Here is a 22873-nt window from a genome sequence, read left to right on the forward strand (position 1 = left end):
ATTCAAACACGCAATCAGCAAAAATGCTCACTTTTTTGTGATGTCAGCAATACGTAAAATTAACAAGAGAGCAAGAAAAGACAGTTCTTGTGAAGATCAAAAGGCACGGAAAACAATACTTCACCATCGTATTGGCCCACTTCACCAATTGAATGAAACTGCCACCTTTGAAAATATGAATGTTTTTCAACAGAAAAGCCATACAGCAAGACAGATTTTTGTCAGGAATCGTGATTCATGTACAAGAAAAAAGAACGGATTATAGTGGATGTATCAAATCAATTATGGAAATGCGGGCCTGTAGGCAGATACTACGAATGAGCATTATATTAACAACAGAACAGAGTTATTCTAGAAGAGAATCCTAGCAATGACAATTTGAATGGTGAAGAATGTGACTTCGTGTTTTATCCAGTTCATGTTGATTAAAATTACTAGAATTTACTATTGTATAACTTAATCTCCATGTCATATCATGTAGTTTCGATTTGCATAGTTTCCAAAGTTCAATTTTATTAGAATTTGTGTCATAAAACATGACTGCCGTGTAAGTCGAGGATGGACTTTTAAGCTTGAAAGTCGGTGTAAAACTTTTGGCTTATGCGTCGCATTTATGGTATACAGAATACAGCCGCAGAGCAGTAGCCAACACTGGAATGTGAGGTGGCAAGTCTGTGCTCTGATCCAGCTATGGTATATTAGGATTGTCTTCTGTTATACTGCTCCTGTGACTCGATTCACCGTCTTTCTACCTACATGGTCACTGGCCAACTACACTGTACAACAAAAAATCCTGCTAGTTAAGCTCCTCCTGGGATTCTTCTCAGACCCCCATAATGTCTGGAAAAGCATGTGTAGTATATTTCCAATACAGCTTGATGAATGCATACAATTGCTTATGGATGATTAGCGGAGTCCACTCTCTACCATTTAATTTTCAGAACAGTACACCACATTTTTATTTGTCCGAAGGATGGTGTCGATCAGCAATTGGTCAGCATTAAAGTACATAGCATTTCCTTTTTCAGCACCGTGTATATTTCGTCGTTAGAGTATAATAGATATGTGTCACACTGTAATTGGTCAGTCACAAAAGATGAGCCGAGTAAAAGGCATTATTAACAATAAACATGATTTCTAAATTCAGAGTTTTTCTGTGTAAGATATGTCGCTACAACAAGTACATTCTAATCGGTCAGCTCAGTCTAAAAATTTCGAATACCAATGAAACTATCTACGTTGTGTTATAATTATGTTTGTCATTGGCATATGAATGAGACTATTTATAATCTAAGAACAAAAACTATTATGAATGCCTGCAGAGTGTCATGTGGAAGTGCACCATACAGAAATTGTGAAACTAACGTGAATTAAAAAACTGAGAGCTCCATAATGCAGAACTGCCTGAACACTGCAGCACATCTCGGGGCAGTTTTACAATAAAAAATGAATGTTTATAGATGATCGAAGTGCGCGGCGTTTCAAACTACTACCACATAAGAGGCGAGGGAGACAAATCTATTTCCCTTTCTTGTGCTTGCTGAGAGTAGTAGTGCTTGTACTGTGCTGCTCTGACATGGCCTTGCGTTTTTGGAAATCCACCAAGTCTAGTTCAAGCTGTTTCTTAGAGTCCTCCAGTCGCTTTTTATCATCGGCATGCTGCCTCTTGAGTGAGTCAAACTTGGTGTGTAACTGCAAACAGAACACATGCCCATAAATAAACTAAATAATAAATATTCTCATCGTAGTAACCTGTTGTTTTGTACGTTTATTACAATTAGTCGGAGTGAACACTCACACCTACAACTGATCGCTTGCGCTAGTAGTCTAAAATTCAATTAAAATATCAAATTTAAGAGTTATTTTCTACCGGATATAGAAACGATCTCAAGCAACACATGGCTCAAGTATTCGAAACTGACAGTCATTGCAACCAAATTGAAAGCAAATAAGACATTATGAAAATAACTGTAAACTATAATACTGTCACTTACAACAATTTTACAAAGTGCCAGGTAATGCATAGGAACTACAATCATCCGCAACTGTGTGTACAGGCAGTACAAACTCCATGGAGTACCAACTGTGTGTACAGGCAGTACAAACTCCATGGAGTACCAACTGTGTGTACAGGCAGTACAAACTCCAGGGAGTACCAACTGTGTGTACAGGCAGTACAAACCCCAGTGAGTACCAACTGTGTGTACAGGCAGTACAAACTCCAGGAAGTACCAACTGTGTGTACAGGCAGTACAAACCCCAGTGAGTACCAACTGTGTGTAGAGGCAGTACAAACCCCAGTGAGTACCAACTGTGTGTACAGGCAGTACAAACTCCAGGGAGTACCAACTGTGTGTACAGGCAGTACAAACCCCAGTGAGTACCAACTGTGTATACAGGCAGTACAAACCTTAGTGAGAACCAACTGTGTGTACAGGCAGTACAAACTCCAGGGAGTGACAACTGTGTGTACAGGCAGTACAAACTCCAGGGAGTACAATAGCCAAAGTCAACAGTAAAATATATCACTTAATTTTGACTCATGGATGAACAAGTGAAACTAAGTAGAGCAAGTAAAATGTATCGGAGTTGTTTCCTAATGTAATTAAAAAGATGTGTGGTGAGACAATTTCAAAACACTGACAAATGATACTAATATATTTAGCAGGGTGTCCAATATCAACACTTGAGCCAGTTGTTCTTATGTTCAAATATAAACATATGATATGAGCAGTAGCCTCATTCACATCACTCCTCACGGTGCACAACTGATGTGCCACACCAGCAAACATCCAGGATGAATAAAATAGGCAATAGAACACATAACAGATCAATACAAATAAAACACAGAGCATGCTTACGAGCTGGTTCTACAAGACAACATAACAAAACATTAGACATTTATACAAGCGAAGCACATCTGCATTTGGATTTGCATGAATTATTTATATCAGCAAAAGTATAGCGCATCTAGTCTGAGCAAGTATAAGACTGTGTTTATGCAGATGACTGGTCCTAATGCAATGCAAGTTTGCTCTTGTAGAATATGTGTTCTGATGACTACGCATGTAGCCCTTCAGGTGTTCACCATCAGCGGCCATTTGTTGTTATTCATGAACTATGTTTTCGTGAGACATATGAGGCGGATTTGGAGTTGTGTGCACGCTGTGTTACCATGTGATAAGCATTTCAATAGACATTCGCATCATGCGGATTAACACCGTCACTCCGTTAAAAAGGTAAAGAAATCTATAAAATAGGTCGATAATTAGCAACACAGTTTTGCCACGCTTAATAGCATTCAGAACATTGGAGCATAATAACAGCATTGGAGCATAACACCGAAGTATAGAAAATGTTTAAGATGGAAAAGCTTGCGTGGAATTTTCTTGCGCATCATTCGTGAGTAACGTTTCCATCAGTCGCAACTCACTTGACTTAGGGATTTTTGCCGTTTCTATCTTGCAGACAACAACAAACTTTGCACATCATCTGCATCGTGGAAACAGTGATTATGATGCAGTAAACCGGGGGTTGTGGACCCAAGCTTCCAGTAGCTCGTTGAGTACATAATGATGAAAACATGAGAGACCAAGGGATCCCGCCACATGGGATGAACATAGCAGCTGAATGCGTGCGTTACTCGCAAGCAAAAGGGAAAATGTGCCACATGCAGCGCACAAACTAAATTTGTTTAAGGTGAAAAGGCAACCAGCTGATGCCTTATTTGTCAAAAGTATAAATCGACATTTTCACTTTACCAACAACAAAGCTACTTTGCATGTTTGCGATAAATCCGATAATGACAAAAAGTGTGCCACAAAACCTACCTAAATATGAGACAAAAGTGAGATCAAATACTTCAGAAAGATGATGTTATCATATCAGAATATTATGTTAACATAATAGCATATGATATTAACATATCAACATATGATGTTAACATATCAGCATATTATGTTAACATAACAGCATATTATGTTAACATAACAGCATATGATATTAACATATCAACATATGATGTTAACATATCAGCATATGATGTTAAAATATCAGAAAAAGCCCATTATTTCTTTGGCGCCGTTTAAATAACTCGGATTGTCATGCCATACCTGTGTGGCTGTCCACTTGCATGCAGCATCTAAATATTATAGGAAATGAATTTAACCTAGAGAGTTCACACATACTGTAAAACCTGTACTTGAAAGCTACTTTTATTTGAGTGCCAAATCTATTTGATCGCCACTGCTGAAGAAGAGTTGAAAGAACAATAGAAAATAGCTGAAGATTGTCAATTAGTGGCGTTTCTAATTGAATGCCACTAATGGACCATCTTAGTCTTTACGTACCCATAATAGCAAGTTATCAGTAGAAGTGTTCACAAAAATGTGCTGATAGTAACTCGATTACACCGATTACAATTCATTCTAATTCATTCGTTATGCCTATTCATATCAAAGTTCGTTTTCCAACTCCAAGTCTAGGATTTTCGTCAAAAACTTTAATTGCAACACCATGAAAATAACTAGTAGTTGTCTCAGGATAATAGTAGTTCATTGTTTTACGCGGTCTTGATACTTCTAAATATATAAAAACATTTTAGAAATTACGATGCTTTGAACGACTTGCGCTAAGCAAGCATCTAGCTAAAAGTTTATGTCAAATGATGTGGAAACGTTTGAAGCTAATTTCGTGAGAAGTTCTTCAGATAGCAACGCGTGAAGGTGCTAACAAATGTTTTGACCCTAATATCGACTAGTTCAGCAGTGCAGAAGGAGAGTTCAGGTCAGAAGACACGTTGGAAGGTATTGAAGTATAGAACATAATAGAAGATGAAATAGATTCATACGAAAACAACAATCAGTATGCAACCTGCCAAGAAAATGGTGCAAACATTTTTGTTTAAAAAATGTTAATTTTTGTTTCTGTGTGTATTATAATTAATGTCTGTTTAAGTCATTTGCTCTTGAATATATATATATTTGTAGCATTTGATAGATTATTATTACAAAACTTACAAATTTGCAGATTTATAGAGTATTATTTGATCTGAACTTAGCTTACAATAAATCGATGCTCGTATCTCCTGTTCTGTTGCATCTAAAAAGCTGGTTCTGGCTGCAAACTGCAGCAAACATCGATGAGTGCAATAAGATTTTGTGCAACTTTTTTAAATATAGTTATGAAACAAAAATATGCCTTAAAATTTAAATGAAATAAAAAGCTAAAGCTTTCACAAATTGCAACACAGCTATATGATCATCATAGGCTAATTGCAAGCATAAGATATCCACTGGTAGAGACACGTACCAGCTTTCTCGTGCATATTTATTTACACTAGGTATCTATGACAAATTGGCAAACTTCTTGCGTCCAACATGGTTCATGTCGCACTGCCCAAAGCAGAGTGCAAAATGTGGGCGACATTCGATTTGCCCATGAAAGGGTTATTATCTTCTCAATATTCTGACAAGGTGTTTGAAAAATACTACGCCACCCTTGATTTGTTTGTCACTTCTAATAAAGTGCCATTCTAAGGGCAGGGTTGAAAAATAGAGCGCCATGGCGTTCAAATAAAGGTTTTACGGCATGTAGTTTAAAATGGCTGGGCAAATATCAGTAACAACCAAGAATGATGCAATGCGTGGGGGAAAGAGAGAGAGAGAGAGAGAGGAGTGTCATATATTGGGTACATGAACATCTGGCTGTAATATTGAAAAAATACTAATTCTCCAATTGAGAACTGTTTCCGTAGCTCCTTAGTTCAGATGTCTTCCTCCAACAGCTAATGGTGTAATGTTACACCACCATTTATAATGGCTATCACACACCTTATAATAACTTTCATTCTCCTGTGAACCACCTCATTGCTTCTACCAACTGGATAGTGTTAAAATTTTGAAAATGACTTAAGGATTCTACGACAGTATGACTGACTAAAAGGTAGCATACATCTAAACAGGAATGAGGGTGGAAGGCAAGGTGCAGACAAAAATAAAATTAGGCTAACAAATTATTGTTCTATGCTACGAAGCTGGATAATAAACAATCAAATATAAAAAACTGATATACAGTCATACCTCGACATACACATGTCCCAATATACGAGAAATTTGAGATACGAGAAAATATTTGAGCAAATTTTTGCTTCAAGATACGAGACAAATTTGAGATATATCTAAAAAATCTGATCACATTTTCTTGCAGATCCTAACTACTAGATATGTATTTGTTACTTTGTGAGCGTATGTGGGGAATTAGAACAATTAAAAACACATTTTTCATTGAAATATCCTGTTTATAGATGGTTGCCCAGAGGGTGGAGATGGATTAAACTGTATTTAGTTAATCTATAGAGGAAATATCGCTTTGAGATACGAAATAATTGACATACGAGCTCAGTCACGGAACATTAAGCTACTCAGCCACGCATTAAGCTCTCATGTCGAGGTAAGACTGTATTAGAACTGCCGGAAGCAAAGCTCACACTACAAACATGGAACACGCTTTCCGACCAACACTTTAGCCTTATATTGACAGCTACAAATATATTATTATAGCCTTAGAGAACACAATGAATGGCATAACCTTAGTACCTCTCTTTCAGCTTCTTTCAGCTCAGTTTCCTTCTCTTTGACTCTCTGCACAAACATCTGTCTCATTTCTTCCTCCTTGCTCTGCATCTCACTAACATGGGCCTCTCTCTTCAGCTCGTATGTCTCCTGAAGTCTGCACATAGACAGTATATGACACGCTATATGACACGCTATAGGACAGTCTATATGACAGCATATGACGCGCTATATGACAGTATATGACACGCTATATGACAGTATACGACACGCTATATGACAGTATACGACACGCTATATGACAGTATACGACATGCTATATGACACGCTATATGACAAGTTTTAGCCCCGCTAGTATAGAGAGACGAAGCCTGGTGTACATTCAATACTTGTATAACCGTATCTCTATAGTATATTTTATTTATCTAACAATACAAATAAATATAACCAAATACTATTGTTAATGCGCCATTAAAGACCGTAGAGCCATCTAGAGTAAACTCCCAATAACGTTAACCTACTTTTACGTAAATTCCGCTAAATGTAAAGAATTAAGTCAAATTTTTGCATCGTATTACATAATAAATTCCAGATAATGTAAAGCATCAATACAAGTTCTCAAAATCGATTTGAATAATAGGAATCCCATAGTCAGCCTTGAAATATTATTTTCTCTCTAAAATCATTTGGAGAGGAAACAACATGTAGGAGTATCTGGGATATCTACTTTATACAATTTTTACTTTATTTCAGGCATAAAATGTTATGTGTTCGAAGCACAGACTTTGCTGTGAAAAAAAATGCAAGAACAAAGCAAATCGGCATTAAAAATTTGCACTCAACTAACAAAATAAAATTACTGCAACCGTGGACACTAAGCCAAGTTAGTGATGAAAATAAAAGGGAGAAGTTGATAAAACAAATCAAAAATACCACAATTACAGTCATTAAACTCAGAAGTTAAGTTTAACATTTTTAAATTTTGAAAAAATGGGTGAGTTTGAGAAGATTTCGGAAGTGATTAGGCTTCTTACATGTATTTTTTACTTTTTATAATGTAAACGTTCCTGGAACGGATTATACACGTTACAAGAGCGCCTACTGCATTTAGTTTCATGTATTATGTTATCTAAAACTATTTGCGAAATATGTGTTGTGTGTTAAAATGATAATACATTTGAGATAAACAACTTGATACAAAAGACAGAGTAATTTACAACCCAAAACAAAAATGGTTGCTTCACCCAGAAAAACTAAATATCAATCACACCATGCCAAACACATAAATTTATCTAATTCTACAGAAATAAATTACTAGATTGGTACAGTAAACTGACTGTAGCATCTGTACAGTGAGCAGCTCCAGAGCTCGAAAATCTAGCTTATATGCATTTTTTCTGCTAATTCAAGGAATGACAACTCCTATGGAGTTATGTTTGGTGTATTATACATGTATATTCAAAGAGCTGTCTCATAATCAGAGAGCAAGGTTGAGACTTAACACTTGTAATGTAAAATGACAATGCTGCCACAATGACTTTGTAACCGCACTTTTGAGACCGAGCAGACTGACTTGTATATATAGTTAACAGCATTATCTTTTGTGTTTAACCAATAACAAAAAATATCTCGGAGTAATTTATTTTAATTAATCAGAGGAACAATACCATTTTCCCGTGTATGACCATTAAGATGTAACTAATTTCAAATATATTGCGTTAACAGCCTTGACATAACAGGCAGCCGTTCACAATTTTCACCATCATATTTGTACTTTATCAAAAAACCTGATGGATGACTGCCAGTGAGCCTTAGTGCTGCCCGAAACTGCTGCCAGTAGTTAATTGTGCTTGAATACTTTCAATTCTTCATTTACACCATATGATAAAAGAAAAAAACTAGTTAAAATACTTCACATCTGGCATTAGCAAGAGCTCAGCATGTAAAATAGTAGAACTGAAATACTGTACAGTAAGTCCTCATGCTCAAGCCGCGCGGCTTGTGCTCAAAACCAGATAATTCACGAAAGAAAAAATAATCCTCCAACAAGCCGCGTATGCCCACAGACCGCGGCTAATGACCGAGGTTTTGTCGTCCTTGACCCCTTCAGCAGCGAGAGTGTTGAGAAGGGTTTCGTTATACCCCTACATCAGTACATGTGAAAAGAATTTTCTTTTACTTCCAAGTTCGAATTAAAATTTCTAAACCCTTGCATCAACAACTTTTTGTCATGTCTCAGCTAAATTTTTATTGCGCTGTTAGAAGGCTTCACGTTTATGGAAATATGCGGTCAGGAATGAAACGGTTTTAATGACCTACGACTGCGGTGAGTTAAACAATAGCGATAAATTCTTCGTTAGTCTAAAGTATTCCATATACATGACCCTGAAAATAAACGAGTAGGTCGCCAAAATCCCGTACATAAAAGTGTATCATGACTGCGGTTCTATGGTTATAGCGCGGAACTGAGCAAAGACCGCATTTATCGAGAAGCCGCCCTAAGCCTCACGTAAGTTTTAAAAACTTGGATTTAGCCGCGGCTTATTACCTTGAACCAGAAGCCGCGCTCAACGACAAGCCGAGCGGCTTGTGCGTAAGGACTTACGGTAATCAGACAAGTAAAATGTACAGGCAAGTATCATACTCCCTACTCCAAATTGGAAAAACTGGTCTATTTTGATATGCGCAAATATAATGCTAGCCTACGTTTTTAGATTTTTATTTTTGAAATATTTTCACATTTTTAGGCGAAAAAAAAAGATTTTCGATACAAAATAACCTTTGCTGCAATCTGTACTGCTAGTTTAAGGCTAATATTTATGCTTAACATGCATGTTCGGGCTGCACACATTTATAAAAGTTTTTCTTCTTTTCTGTAAAATATATATTAGGGCTGGCTACGCATGAAAATTCCTACTCTGCTAAAAGAACTCGCTTAGACTCTGATATCGACTGGTTCAGCAGTGTAGAGAAGATTTCAGATCAGAGGACAATGAGAAAAGACTTGAAAAACCAGGAGCAGCTGAAGTGAGTCAAAGTGAAAGCAACAGTTCGATTGCGACTGATAGCGGAGACCAAAAAGCTGATGATAATAAATAAATTTTTAAAATGCTTTTGATTTAGGTTTCTGACAAGTATTATGACCATTGTTTATGTCAATTGTTTTTTATATGTTATATAACTTATAAATCTGCAATTCCACCCTGTATTTTACTGATGGGCAAAATACTTCAAACATACCAATAAAATTGATCACATCATCACATTTTCCTTCCTTGAAAGTTGAATTAGCAAACTGGGATTTGTCAAATATTGAGGTATAATGATCCCTCTGACTTTTGATGATAAAATTAGCGACCAAAATCTGGAGCATTACACTTGGGAGATTACAATAACCGGTCATTGATGATTTATGAACAAGCATAGAAAAGATCTGTCAGGTGTTCACTCATGGATCGTAAAGCGGTGCATTAATTTATCAGCCGAGTTGGAAATTCAGCCACAGGGGGGGAAACTGACTCACGTTTTGCCATCGCTGTCAGTGAATCCCATATCAGACAGCCTGACCCTTCTGTACAGTTCATAGTGTTTTTTGTGGGTTGTATCGATAAGGTCCTGCATGTTTGTCCGGAGCAACATCTCTCTCAGCTTAACAAAGTCGCAATGGTTCTCATTCTCCACTGTAAACAACAAAAAAAACTGCACAAGAATGTTTTAGTTACCCTGACTAGGACGTGCGGTTGTGTGATTGCATTGTTTCAACCCTACTAGCCGCAGTTCAGTAGTGCGGGAAAAACCATTGATAGTAAATTGGTTGCAGTTGCCATGCCAAGAGTAGGAAATATCCTTTATAGGAGTTGTCAATTCTCGTAAGAAAAGTCGCATTTCCATGCATTTGTCTACTTGGAGGAGGCATGAAGTTCATAGGCTAAGTAACTGCTGACACACATTTTAGGCATTTTTAACCGATATAGTTAATAATTACTGCAGACTTGTGATGATAGTATGTTGTATATACATGAACATGTAGCTGTTGTTGTAGTCAGTGACATTTCATAGAGATATCAAGTTGATAACAAGAGTTACCCTTGTTAACTGTAACGAGGGTAATCTATAAACCCCTAACAGGACAATCAGACATTAGCTAGCACTACGTGATGGTCATCAACCTTAACTTTTCCACTTAAACCCTAACTGTCGCGTACAACTTTTATCGTATTTTCTAGGTAAATGAGACACATTGATTCCGATTTTGTACTCAAAATAAAGATTGGTCCACTAACCTTCAAAGTCATCAAGGCTTTTTTAAAACATTTCAATATCGGTCTCGAAAACAACACAATCGGCAGAACAAGCTTCGCCCACAAAAATGTGACGAAACCTAGCTTTTTCAGGAACGGAAGTTAAGAATGTTTAGTCCGATTTAGAATAATAAAGATGGGTGTCTTAAAACCCATTATTATCTAAATCCAGCCTGTAAAATAATCTCAGTCTTTTATGAAAGGTATATAAACTATTTAAAATTGCTCGTAGCTTGTTACATGATGTTTAAACAGGCTGAAAGCCGAGAAAAATGAGCTCAAAAAGCGTGATTTTATCACAAGCTAGCGTGGTTATCGCATTTTTTTAGCTCATTTTTAAATATGCAATGTTAAATAGCTCATCTACCTTTCAGAAAAGACTGATATTATTTTTAAGGCTGAATTTAGATAATAATGGATTTTAAAATACCTATCTCTATTATTCTAAATCGGTCTAAACATCCCTAACTTCCATTCCTAAAAAGCTAGGTTATGTCACGTATTTATGGGCGAAGCTTGTTATGCCGATCGTGTTGTTTTCTAGACCGATATTAAAACGCTGTAAAAAAGCCTTCCTTACTCTGAAAGTTAGTGGACCAATCTTTATTTTGAGCACAAAATTGGAATCGAGGTGTCTGATTTACCTAGTAACTACGATAAAAGTTGTACGTGACAGTTATGGCTTAACATTGTCTATCGCCTTAAATTAAATTAACTTTTTGGTTAATTTCAAATTTACTGTTAATTGAATAGTAGTACATGTAATAACACTGATAATAATAATAACAGCAACTGGGAACTAAGTAAATTTCACCTCATATGGTGTCTCACTAAAAGTGCCTTACAGAAAGTTATAAGCACCCACCTTGCACAGTGCCCCATGGGTATTGCCTAGCCTTCATCATCTTGTTACCAACTTTTATCTCATCCGTGCTACCAACAACGGCGAAGGGCAGGTGTGTCTAAAGCGAACATTGAAAAGACCTGATGAATAATGGGTAAGATTGTTATAGACCCTACAGTCTGGAGATAGCTAGAAGTAAACTCAGAATTTCTAATTAAGATATAGCCCATGTACCAAAGATGTCTCGAGTCCAAAGGCTATGTAACCGCTATAAAAAGTTATTTGTCGGTAAAGACTTACCGAGGCAGCGATGCCTGACAGCTAGTTGTGAGTACAAGATGATATCAGAAAACCTGATTTTATAATAAAACACGTCATATTCAAACATGCACCAGAAATGATATACAGTAATACTTCAACATACAAGTGCACCAACATACAAGAAACTTGAGATACGAGCCAGCTTTTAAGCAAGTTTTAGCACTAACATACAAGCCATGTTTGAGATACGAGCACTTGAGTCAGTAACCAAGTATGTCGGAGGTGTTTTATGAGAACAGCATCACTCTGTATTTTTCACTTTTCAACTACTCCGGTTATACTTTTGCATCATGTTCGTGGTGGGAGTTTATCAGGGCAGAATTAAAAGTACTGTGCGTAGACCGAAAGTTAACCGGTACAATGATGGATGATACAAAGAAAAAGCGAATGATAAGAATTGGTATTAAACGTGAAATTATTAAAAAAATACGAGAAGGGTGTATGCATGATCGAGCTGGCTGCCAATATGACAGAAATACATCAAAATACGCACAATTATCAAACAGAAGGATAATATTAAGGGCATTAAGTATGCAAAAGGACTAACCATAATTTCTAAATGGCGCAGTGATCTGGCGCAGTGATGGCGACGAGATGGAAAGACTGCTCATGTTTTGGATAAAAGGCAAACAATTAGCCGGCGACAGCGCAACTGAAACGATACGATATGAAAAGGCCGGTGCTATCTATCTTAACTCATTTCAACTTACGTGATATGAACAAATTGCATACAATCACTAACAATCATTTTGAAAATGTCATTGCCAGCTGTTTAACAATCTTCCACCAAATATCCGTTCTCTTAGCAGAGAAAGGCATTTTAAACACTATTTGTCAGACTATTTATTTAATTTTAATGGCTAACTGTTGCTTTTTTCCCTTTTTTTTGTTTTACCATTGTTGTATGGCCTAATTTGAAAAACATTTCTATTTGTGAAATGAAATTATTGCCAATAAAGTACTATATCTATCAAGACTAAAAAAATACACATTTGGAGAAATTTGCTAGTGGTCGTGCATTCGCCCTTTTCGATGACACCTGTGTTCGCCCTTCTTGCAACATGTTGAAAGGGCGACAAAGGCAAATTTCCTTAGATAGGTTTATCTTAAAACGACTGGCTGATCGTGAGAGCAAAACAAAGGAAAAATTAGCTGAACCGCAAAAAATTTTTAAAACTGAATGTCAAAGCAATTTTAATTACGTTAAGTTTAATATGAAAGTTTGCTTTCAAGTCTGTGCATCAGAATCCAAACTTATCAAAGTCAAATGTTGGAATGAAGGATAACTTTTCTCTCCCTCCCTGGCAAATGCTAGCGTTAGCTGCTATCGTATGTACATGTATTTAATTTTACATTTTAATTAATCATATTTCTTGCATTATTTTTTATTTGTTGTTTTTTGAAAGGATGTGGTAAGTTAGGACAATTATCAACAGGTTTTTCTGTACCATATCTTGTTTAAAGTGTTTTTGAAAGTGTTTTTCACAGTATAGAAACGAATCAATATATATTTAATTGTTCTACATATAAATGAATTGCACCAACATGCGAGTATATTGACATACGAGCTCAGTCTCAGGACGCATTAAGCTTGTAAGTTGAAGTATGACTGTACAAGCATTTGTAATGGTAGAGTCGAAACATAATTCTGGAATATGTCACTTACAACAGGAGCAAGCAGTTCAACTGCTGCCACATTGTAAATTATTGTCATATATGAAAACTAACCAGATGTCGTAATAAATGTGGATTTTATAAGATGCCAACAGGTTTGAATGTACACTAACAAAAGAACACCGAATATATAACATAACTTTAAACAAACAGTAGAGACTCCACTTTTGCACATTTTCCCATGCTCGCCCACAGACCGGCCACGTACTAGCCGCAGCAATGAGAATAGAGGGTGAATGATCCATAGACCTGCCATGTACTAGCGGCAGCAATGAGAATATAGGGTGAATGATCCACAGACCTGCCATGTACTAGCGGCAGCAATGAGAATAGAGGGTGAATGATCCATAGACCTGCCATGTACTAGCGGCAGCAATGAGAATAGAGGGTGAATGATCCACAGACCTGCCATGTACTAGCGGCAGCAATGAGAATAGAGGGTGAATGATCCACAGACCGCCCACGCTAGCGGCAGCAAAGAGAATAGAGGGTAAATGATACTCGGACCTGCCATCTACTAGCGGCAGCAATGAGAATAGATGGTGAATGATCCACAGACCTGCCATGTACTAGCGGCAGCAATGAGAATAAAAGGTGAATGATACTCACATTCATATCCTGGTTGAGGGATGAGACTGTCTCATCATCGGTAGGAAAGTAGTAGATTTGCACTCCATTCTGAGCAAGTTCACTCATAATCTTAGCCTTGACAGAGTAAAGATATCTATTATACTACTAGCGCGGCTTCTACTAATACATACTAGCTTTCTGAAAACAGCCAACGGCATACAACTTTGTTGTACAGCATCAGGGCTAATCTACGAATCTGTATGACTGACTCTACCAGTTGTATGACTGTTCCAATCCATAAAAGAAGTATGATAGATACGATCAAAGTATGATATAAAAATTCACACTAGTATATGAATACCTTTTTGTATTTTAAATTCTTCTCAAACTGATTTTAGATTCACAACCCTGGGTCAGCATTTAAGCAACGATGTCTGCGCACATTACCGCCACTCTTCTTTACTGTTGCCTATACGATGCGTCATATAGAATTTTTAATGACAGCGCAAGACAAAAACTGATTTTACTTGTGAAGAGATAACATACAACTTTCTAGAATTTTCAAAGCCTAGTAATTCGGTCAGTGAATGTAAAAAGGCTGCTATAAATTAAAAAACAAACTGTAACACTAATAGAAAGTATGAGCGAAGTGAGTTTAGCCTTCACCTAGTCTGCCAAGCTAGAGTAAGTTATGCAATGTATCTTAATTAACAGCTATCGTATTTCCCCTCGGTAAAATAACAGTAAAACCTTTTTATTCATTAATACTTCATTCAAACTTTTAAATAACACTTTGTTTTTACAGAGTTTAATATAATTCATTTGTTTTAGTACTATTTTCAACTGCTCAAAGTATTTACCAAGCGTTGGGGCTGTGAAACATATTAAATAATATTATGGTCTATTATTAGGTCTATTATTACGATAATACTTGTTGCAACATGTTATGGTTTTGACAGAAGAAACACATGTCGGAGTGATTAAATTTGCATATAGATGCTCGGCTGCAAAGAACTTTTGAGTTTAGTTTAAAATCTGGTTAATACAGTTATGAGACCGATGTGAGGCTAGCCAGAGTATCATAACTACAACAGTATGATATGAACAACTGACAACGTTTCCTAGGAAGGAACAGGACAAACCATGGACCAAATGGAGGTCTAGAGAGCCATTACAGTCATGGACTACACCAGTTCTCATGTATCAATACTACTTGGTACTATCGAGGTTTTATTGAAGACAAATGGATTTGTGAAGGACTCGATTGGGCTGAGTATAAATTCAGAATAAAAGTTCCAGTTTGAAAAGCGCTCAAGGTTCATCCGATGTTGAAGAGACAATATGGATTTAATAACACCAGTGCTACCCAACTGCTAATAGGCGAGCAGCATCAATAGAGCGATAATAGAGCTATTACGGAGTAGCGAGTATAAGAGGTGGATAAATGTGCAAAAACTGTTTTAGGTCAATTGTAAGCCGCGCGTGTCATTTTGGTTGCCACAGTAACAAAACATTCCTTTCCCTTGATAGACTGTACAGCGAAAGAAACCAAACTCATTTGCATATTTTATGAATATGGAAATACTGACCAAAAATGCCTTCCATAAGAATAACTTTATTTCAAAGATTAATGGCCAGAAGTATTACACCGGATGATAGACCGTGCGTGAAGCCAGTCAAGGCTGCATAAGCCAATACAGGCATCAATGCGCTTGATACAAGCTTCTGACAACATCAGTACATACGCAAACATGTATGTGTTGGTTGAAACACAAAGTATGGTTACATCATGCGAACAGATTATCAAAGAGGATTAAAAAACTACAATATTTTCCTGAGGCTAATGAGGATAGCAAGAGGCATTAATAAAGCTAGACTTGAACATGTAATACTTATAGTTAATATAGAGCTAGCTTGGGCATTGGTGAAAGAAGTCTTGAAGAGAAAAAAACCGGTAGGAATGACAAGCTAACCATGGATACAAAACTCTTTTTCAGACATTAGTCAGTGTAGCCTAAGTGTTAGAGCTACTAGACAGACGCTGTTAATGTAGTAGCGGGTTACCTTGAATCGTGTGAGCTCAGTCTTGGTGATGGTGTCAGACTTGGCTATAACTGGTATTATGTTTACTTTGCTGTCCAGTTTCTTCATGGTGACCAGGTCCAGTGACTTCAGTCTAATAAAATAACCAAGAGAAAAATGCTAGGTCCAGCAGCGAAGTTAGTTTCGCTTCAAAAAGTAACAAATGCTCGATGAATAATGGCTGCTGTGGCCAAACACGATAATAAATAAATCTACCCACTATTAAAGGAATATACAAGAATTGTCACACCAATTTAGCTGATGCAAGTTTTCATCTAGAGGCAGTTAAGTACATGTAGAAGGCAATTGCGTTTCCTTGAAATATGACTAACCATGCTGTAGGTAAGTACTTGGGGAAAACACTATGAACTAATCATGCAATTACTATCCATCAACGATGACTAATTCCCAGACAAATAAACAAAATGCCTTACTTGCTAATTTGCTTCATTATTCATACCAACATGACAACAATTATAAAAAAGTGGGTGAGAGTTCATGTACAGTCCTTATCAATAGTTGGAGGAAGGAAACAAGTTATTTTACAAGTTTTCATAGCCAAATATTGAACACACACCGTCGGTTCAAGTAAAGTTTGTTTTACAGAACTGATCATCCGACTCTTCAAACACCAGGACAGAGAATTAAACTAGATGAAATAGTGAAAGAGGAAGCAATATTTATAAATCAGCTAAATAAAAGAGGTGCATGACCTTAGCTGGCATATTCTGTGATTTAGTAACAAGATTACGGGTAAGAAGAAATCAAATGCTGCTTATCATAACATGAGATGGAATGACTCACGAGTGACCGGTGGGAGCGATAAAATAGAGACAGGCGTGTACTCGTGTATCATGGTAGTTGAACAGCTGCCTTTTGATTTTCAGTTCTTCCTGAAACGAAGATGCATCATTAACTGCTCAAGAACACAGAAATATAAAAATAATATAATATGCTGTACAGAGAGAGTACGGCTAACACTCAGTTTATCGAAACGCTGGTACATGCAGTTTTTTATGTCTTAAATGCTAAGAGATGAAACCAACAGTAATAACAAAGAGTGTCTATGAGCTGACTAGGAGTGTTTATGAGCTGACTAGGAGTGTTTATGAGCTGACTAGGAGTGTTTATGAGCTGACTAGGAATCTCTATGAACTGACTAGGAGTGTTTATGAAGTGACTAGGAGTGTTTATGAACTGACTAGGAGTGTCTATAAACTGACTAGGAATCTCTATGAACTGACTAGGAGTGTTTATGAACTGACTAGGAGTGTCTATAAACTGACTAGGAATCTCTATGAACTGACTAGGAGTGTCTATGAACTGACTAGAAGTGTCTATGAACTGACTAGGAGTGTTTATGAAGTGACTAAGAGTGTTTATGAACTGACTAGGAGTGTCTATAAACTGACTAGGAGTGTCTATAAACTGACTAGGAGTGCCTATGAGCTGACTAGGAGTGTCCATGAGCTGACTAGGAGTGTCTATGAGCTGACTAGGAGTGTCTATGAACTGACTAGGAGTGTCTATGAACTGACTAGGAGTGTCTATGAACTGACTAGGAGTGTCTATGAACTGACTAGGAGTGTCTATGAACTGACTAAGAGTGTCTATGAACTGACTAGGAATGTCTATGAACTGACTAGGAGTGTCTATCAGCTTCACTAGGATTGTCTACCAACTGTTGTGTAGAATGACTATTGACGAGAATGGTCTTTTGTATCATGAATCTCACTAAACAACTCACTGGACAACTCACTCCGCAGTGTCAACTAAATGACTAGAAGTGTGAATGAACTGACAAGTAATGCAAGTGCTTCTACAGAAAGCAACCAATTGACTGTAAATAACAGTTGACGGCTACTAGCATTCAGGTAAATGGCTACTAGCATTCAGGTAAATGGCTACTAGCATTCAGGTAAATGGTTAATAACATTCAGCTGAGTGATTGTTGTGATAATAGGGTATATATGTAATTTCAACTGGTGACTTAGTACTAACAAGCTGGCCAGCTAATGATCTCACCTGCAAATATGCTTCATACTGCTTGTCTATATATTCCACTATTGGCACAACAGAGTTTTCCTTGTTTATTTGATCAGCGAAGCCAACAGAATCAACCACGGTTAACTTCAGCCTCACGTTAGACTCTTGCAAATCTACAAATAGATACCATATAGCCTATAAAGGGTGGCAAGAAGGAAGATAGAGCCATTATTATAGAATAATAACCTTCATCAACACTTGTTTAAATGTTACTAACTAGAGGGTACATGAGGGGACAAGCTACTTAAATTAGGTTAGTCAAAGCTTGACTCATGATTATCAGCTTGTCAGAAGTATAGGTCAGATATACCCTTATAGAAAGCCTGATGAGAACTTTTTTCACTATTTTTTAAAGTGACATCTGTTTACTCATGATGGCGCTAATTTACCAATTCAGCTCCTCGTCTCTTTTTGATGATGATGCAAGCATGAACAATTCCAAAAAATAAAACCCGCTAAAAGTGATAGAATCGGCTCATATAACCGCATTTGTAGATCAAACTATGTGTCCTGCCGGTATTCTCCTCAATACTATTAGATTACCAGCTTTTACAACACCCTTGCTCAACTCACTCAAAAATTCCTGTCTTCCCACTTTTGTTTTGGGATGTAATTGAAAACATCATTTTATTAAAGCTTACTAATATCAATAACAAGTCATACATGTAAATACTTCCAGACAGATTGTAGAAAAACCAAGTTATGTTTAAACTAGTAGAAATTTTGATTATTCATCATTTACCCATGTTCCCATCACTTAATTTTTGTTCTTCTTAGCAAGTTCATATTTACCAGGCCAATTTACACCCTCGGCATCAGTGTTATACACCTTCTTATTGTGACAATTGACAACCTCGGCATCAGTGTTGTACACCTTCTTATTGTGACAATTGACAACCTCGGCATCAGTGTTATACACCTTGTTATTGTGACAATTGACAACCTCGGCATCAGTGTTATACACCTTCTTATTGTGACAATTGACAACCTTGCCATCAGTGTTATATACCTTCTTATTGTGACAATTGACAACCTCGGCATCAGTGTTATACGCCTTCTTATTGTGACAATTGACAACCTCGGCATCAGTGTTATACGCCTTCTTATTGTGACAATTGACAACCTCGGCATCAGTGTTATACACCTTGTTATTGTGACAATTGACAACCTCGGCATCAGTGTTATACACCTTCTTATTGTGACAATTGACAACCTTGGCATCAGTGTTATATACCTTCTTATTGTGACAATTGACAACCTCGGCATCAGTGTTATACGCCTTCTTATTGTGACAATTGACAACCTCGGCATCAGTGTTATACGCCTTCTTATTGTGACAATTGACAACCTTGGCATCAGTGTTATACGCCTTCTTATTGTGACAATTGACAACCTCGGCCTCAATGTTATACGCCTTCTTATTGTGACAATTGACAACCTCGGCATCAGTGTTATACGCCTTCTTATTGCGACAATTGATAACCTTGGCATCAGTGTTATACGCATTCTTATTGTGACATGATACATGTCAATGTAGGACAATTTTGTATCAGAGAAAACCGAGTCTCTTAGAAAATTCAAAGTAATAATTATGCTACAAAGACTATAAGATTTAGGAGATAAAGCAGTTTTGTTTGCATGAATAGGTAAATGTTGGCACCATTTCAATGAAGACTACAACATAAAGACAACCTATGAGTACTGAATGTGAAACTGATGAGCAGAGAAAAGCGCTCAGGGCCAACTTATCACTCACCGTATGTATGGGCTTTGACGCCGACTTCCCTAATAAAATGTGTAGAAGGAGTGGCATCAAACCTTGTGTTGAACAATGTATCCATCAGTGTAGACTTGCCCAACCCTGTCTCTCCTACCAAAATATGTACACAGCTCAATCTTCAGTACCAACGATGGAATAGTTTACTCCAAAAGGAGTGGGAGCCAGGTTGATAGTGCCGGTAAAAAGAAGGGTTATAGAGGAATATTAAAGAATTGAAGCAACTGCTTTCTATATTTGTCTATTCTAAGACTAAAGGAGATCTGCCTCCCTCAGACTTTCAAACAAGATACATAGATCAATGGACTACCTATTGGTTGCTAGGAAGTAGAAAAGTTCTTGAAAACACCACAAGAGTAAGATGCATGGATGTTTAAACTTTTTGTTTATGTAAACGCAGATAAACTGAAAAAAATTTTTCCCTGAACAGCGAAACTTGCATATTTGTTAGTTTTAAGCAATATGCTAAATATTACAACCAAATGATGCAAATAAAATTGAACGTGTGAACAAAATAAGAAATACCATTGGTACTAATGGAATATCTTTGAACCTCAAAGGTTCAAGAGAATGATTTTGGAAAGTTATTGTCTAATGAAAACAATATGACTAAAACAGTATTGCTGAGAATTGCTAACAGAGACTCCAGCTCCGAATAGAGGAATATCTGGAGCTGGAGTCTCCGGAGCAAAAATTAGAAAATTTACCTTGGCTTAGGCTGTGCCACTATACTAAATTCATACCCATCTTCATCTTGCAAATTGCTTGAAACCTAGCTAACGACAGGTTTACAGTTGTGTAGATGAGTGTAAGGTTCTATCTACTCAAGAACTAAGCTCATGAAATGATGAACAACCTGAGTTACTAACTTGCTTTCATTATTTTACAGACACAAAGCTGTGGTTTCATTTATAGTGAACAGAGCGGGAAATACCAAAGCTGTGAATGCATTTCCAGCGGACAAAAAGACAACCACCCAAATCATGGTATAAATTTAATGAAAATAATGGGAAGCATCAAATCGGTTTCTTTTTCATCAAAAAGAATAAAAATTTTACAAATTTTAGATCGAGCATGAGGTCTGCTTTATTAACTGAAAGCATAGGCCGCATGTGTTGTTAACAGCTCTGTGATCTTGGTTGGATATGCCAAAGTTCAGTGAACTTTTAAGATTGGATGACAATCCTGTCACCAGTGGCTGAACCTTTTAGTAATTAAACCCCAACTGCTGTTCAAGATCAGGAGTCCTGAACACCTAAGCCACACACAGCCGTTTAATTGCACAATGATCCTCAATTGTTTTGCAATAAACAACAATAAACAAGAAAATCAGGTATTACAGTGTCTATAATTTGAGAAATGCTAACAGCTACATACTCTCATGAAACTTAGGGTCAGAGTTACTTGACCCTATTACAAAATCAAACAGATTATCACAATCAAGACACAAACAAATAAAGTGTATAAAATATGGCCGAGGAAAACAACTTACCGACACAAAGAATATTGAATGAGAAGCCCTGAGTAACTGATTTATTGACCAACTGATCAGGCAAACTGTCGAACCCAACATGACCTGCCAGTTTAAGCTCTCGCAGATTACTCTACAGAATATAGTTTTGCATGTCATATGGCATGAAACATCTTTCGGCAAATTATTAGTTTATGTGCAGCAATATTTTTATTGTACAAGCAAATGACTATCCACACAAAAAACAACAATTTCTACAGTAGAAATGGTTTTCGACAATTGTAGGTGGAAGCGAATTCCTAAATGATAAAAAAAAGTTAAGAGTTGCCGCTTATTAAAAGCTACGTCATTAATCAATTGATACATTATTTGTTGAAAAAATGTTTCAGGCTACATCGCCTTGAGTGTGTAGATAACCCTTTTTTTCTTGGTTAATAAAAACTGGCCGACTACAATTTTTAGGCCATATAGGCTAGCTGGCTATTGAATTGTATAGTAGAGTAAGGAGTCTCCTGCGATAGATAAATTAATTTACCTACATAGATCCATTAGTACAATCAATTAATACGAATTCAAGTCTAATTACCAAATCAAATTTTAGTTCTTCCTATCTCATGTATATACAATTTTATCTACTCTACTCCATCTCGTGCTCAATTGCTTACATACATAGCATATCCCAGCTACTACTCACATCATATAACCGTTTGAGTTCCATTTAGTTTTTCTCTATTATTAGTGAGGTTGACAGAATTCAATTTTCCCATGCCCCCCTCAATAATTAATATATACAAATAAACCATAATCTAGACATCTCCGTAAAAGCAGTACTTCTTTATTTTTTTATTTTCAAAGGTAAACTAACATGAATATTTGGTGAAGTTTTAATATTTCGCTAAATATTTCATGCTTTAAAAAATTTAGCTTTGAACAAAGAAACTAGCTGAAATGAACAAACAAACAACCGAAGAAATAGATTACACAACGAATATAAAATCTTACAGAGTTTTTAACAACTTCTGCTTTTGGATGAGGAGGTTTTTCTGACATGTTGCAGTTATAATCTAAGTGCGACAAAGGTTCAGATAGTGAAAAGACGGAGAATGACCTTGTGTATTGATGACCTAAAAACTAGCAAGTTTTGTGCTTAGCCGTTAGCTGATTGGACGTTCACTTCAAGATTAATTTTTTTATTGGTCAAACACCGGAAGCCAA

The 22873-nt window shown here is 36.7% G+C and overlaps 1 protein-coding gene across 1 annotated transcript; it reads right to left on the reverse strand.

Annotated features, from left to right (window-relative positions):
- Positions 1-997: 997 nt before the first annotated feature.
- LOC137406058 (septin-11-like) lies at positions 998-22778 on the reverse strand. The gene is made up of 11 exons (XM_068092578.1): positions 22661-22778; positions 21680-21791; positions 20167-20280; positions 18390-18523; positions 17169-17257; positions 16347-16458; positions 14322-14417; positions 11739-11835; positions 10096-10252; positions 6597-6729; positions 998-1692 (listed from the first exon to the last, which is right to left on the reverse strand). The coding sequence occupies exons 1-11, from the start codon at positions 22706-22708 to the stop codon at positions 1519-1521; spliced, it is 1266 nt and encodes a 421-aa protein (XP_067948679.1). The 5' UTR covers positions 22709-22778; the 3' UTR covers positions 998-1518.
- Between the last annotated feature and the right edge of the window lie 95 nt (positions 22779-22873).

Source organism: Watersipora subatra, chromosome 10 (genome assembly GCF_963576615.1).
Source record: "Watersipora subatra chromosome 10, tzWatSuba1.1, whole genome shotgun sequence".
Taxonomy (NCBI): Eukaryota; Metazoa; Bryozoa; class Gymnolaemata; order Cheilostomatida; family Watersiporidae; genus Watersipora; species Watersipora subatra.

Bases quoted from the DNA above. Each gene is read 5' to 3' on its own strand.
- LOC137406058 (XM_068092578.1), bottom strand. From the start codon at position 22,708: ATGTCAGAAAAACCTCCTCATCCAAAAGCAGAAGTTGTTAAAAACTCT. The intron at 14,418-16,346 runs GTAACCCGCTAC...TACTCTGTCAAG, and splicing joins CTGAGCTCACACGATTCAAG to GCTAAGATTATGAGTGAACT. The intron at 1,693-6,596 runs GTACTAAGGTTA...TTCTGTTTGCAG, and splicing joins TGAAAGAAGCTGAAAGAGAG to TTACACACCAAGTTTGACTC.